Source organism: Mesitornis unicolor, unplaced genomic scaffold, assembly GCF_000695765.1.
Source record: "Mesitornis unicolor isolate BGI_N332 unplaced genomic scaffold, ASM69576v1 scaffold46360, whole genome shotgun sequence".
Taxonomy (NCBI): domain Eukaryota; kingdom Metazoa; phylum Chordata; class Aves; order Mesitornithiformes; family Mesitornithidae; genus Mesitornis; species Mesitornis unicolor.
In genome coordinates, this window is record NW_010158530.1 from 2640 (window position 1) to 3223 (window position 584).

At 58.6% G+C, this 584-nt stretch overlaps 1 protein-coding gene across 1 annotated transcript in view; it reads left to right on the forward strand.

The window, feature by feature from the left end:
* Positions 1-304: 304 nt before the first annotated feature.
* Positions 305-584, forward strand: part of DDX47 (DEAD (Asp-Glu-Ala-Asp) box polypeptide 47) — a gene marked incomplete at its 5' end in the record, with an annotated part of 8071 nt that continues 7791 nt past the window's right edge. Inside the window, one exon of the mRNA XM_010183776.1 lies at positions 305-420. Within this exon, the coding sequence (XP_010182078.1) occupies positions 305-420 (116 nt within the window). The remainder of the gene's footprint in view (positions 421-584) is intronic.

The window sequence follows — 584 nt, forward strand, 5'->3', positions numbered from 1 at the left end:
GGTGGCTGTGCAGGTGGTTGTACCTTCATAGACTTCTCTGGAGATCGGTCAAAAATCCACCCATAGATTCTAACTTAGCACAGCATAGTGCCTATCACATACCTTGAGGAAGTATAAGCCTAATTAAGTTTAAAGAAAACAAGTCTTGAACACATGTAGAACAAAGGCCTCCTCAAGTGTGCAGAGCCAGGATGTCTTCCCAGACACGCCAACTCGGCCGACGCCGGCTCTTGTACCTCAGGAGAGGAGCGAACGACAGCGGATGGTGTTCCGAGGACTACACCCTCTTCCCCCTGTACCTCAGGGCAGCGCTCCGGGCACCGCAGGGGTCTGACGACCCGACACGGCGCTTCCCACCCTCCCGCAGCGCCGGCCGGCTCCTACCGCCGACGGCAGCGGCGAAAGTTACCGCCCAGTCGTGTAACGGCCGCCGCGCGCGGCCCCTCGAGCCCCGCCCCGGCTGCTCCCATTAGCTTTTTTCCTCGGAACTACAAATCCCACAGCGCCGCCGAGGGAGACTACAACTCCCAGAGTGCTCAGCGCTGCTTCAGAAGACGACCGTCAAAAATGGCGGCAGGAGACAA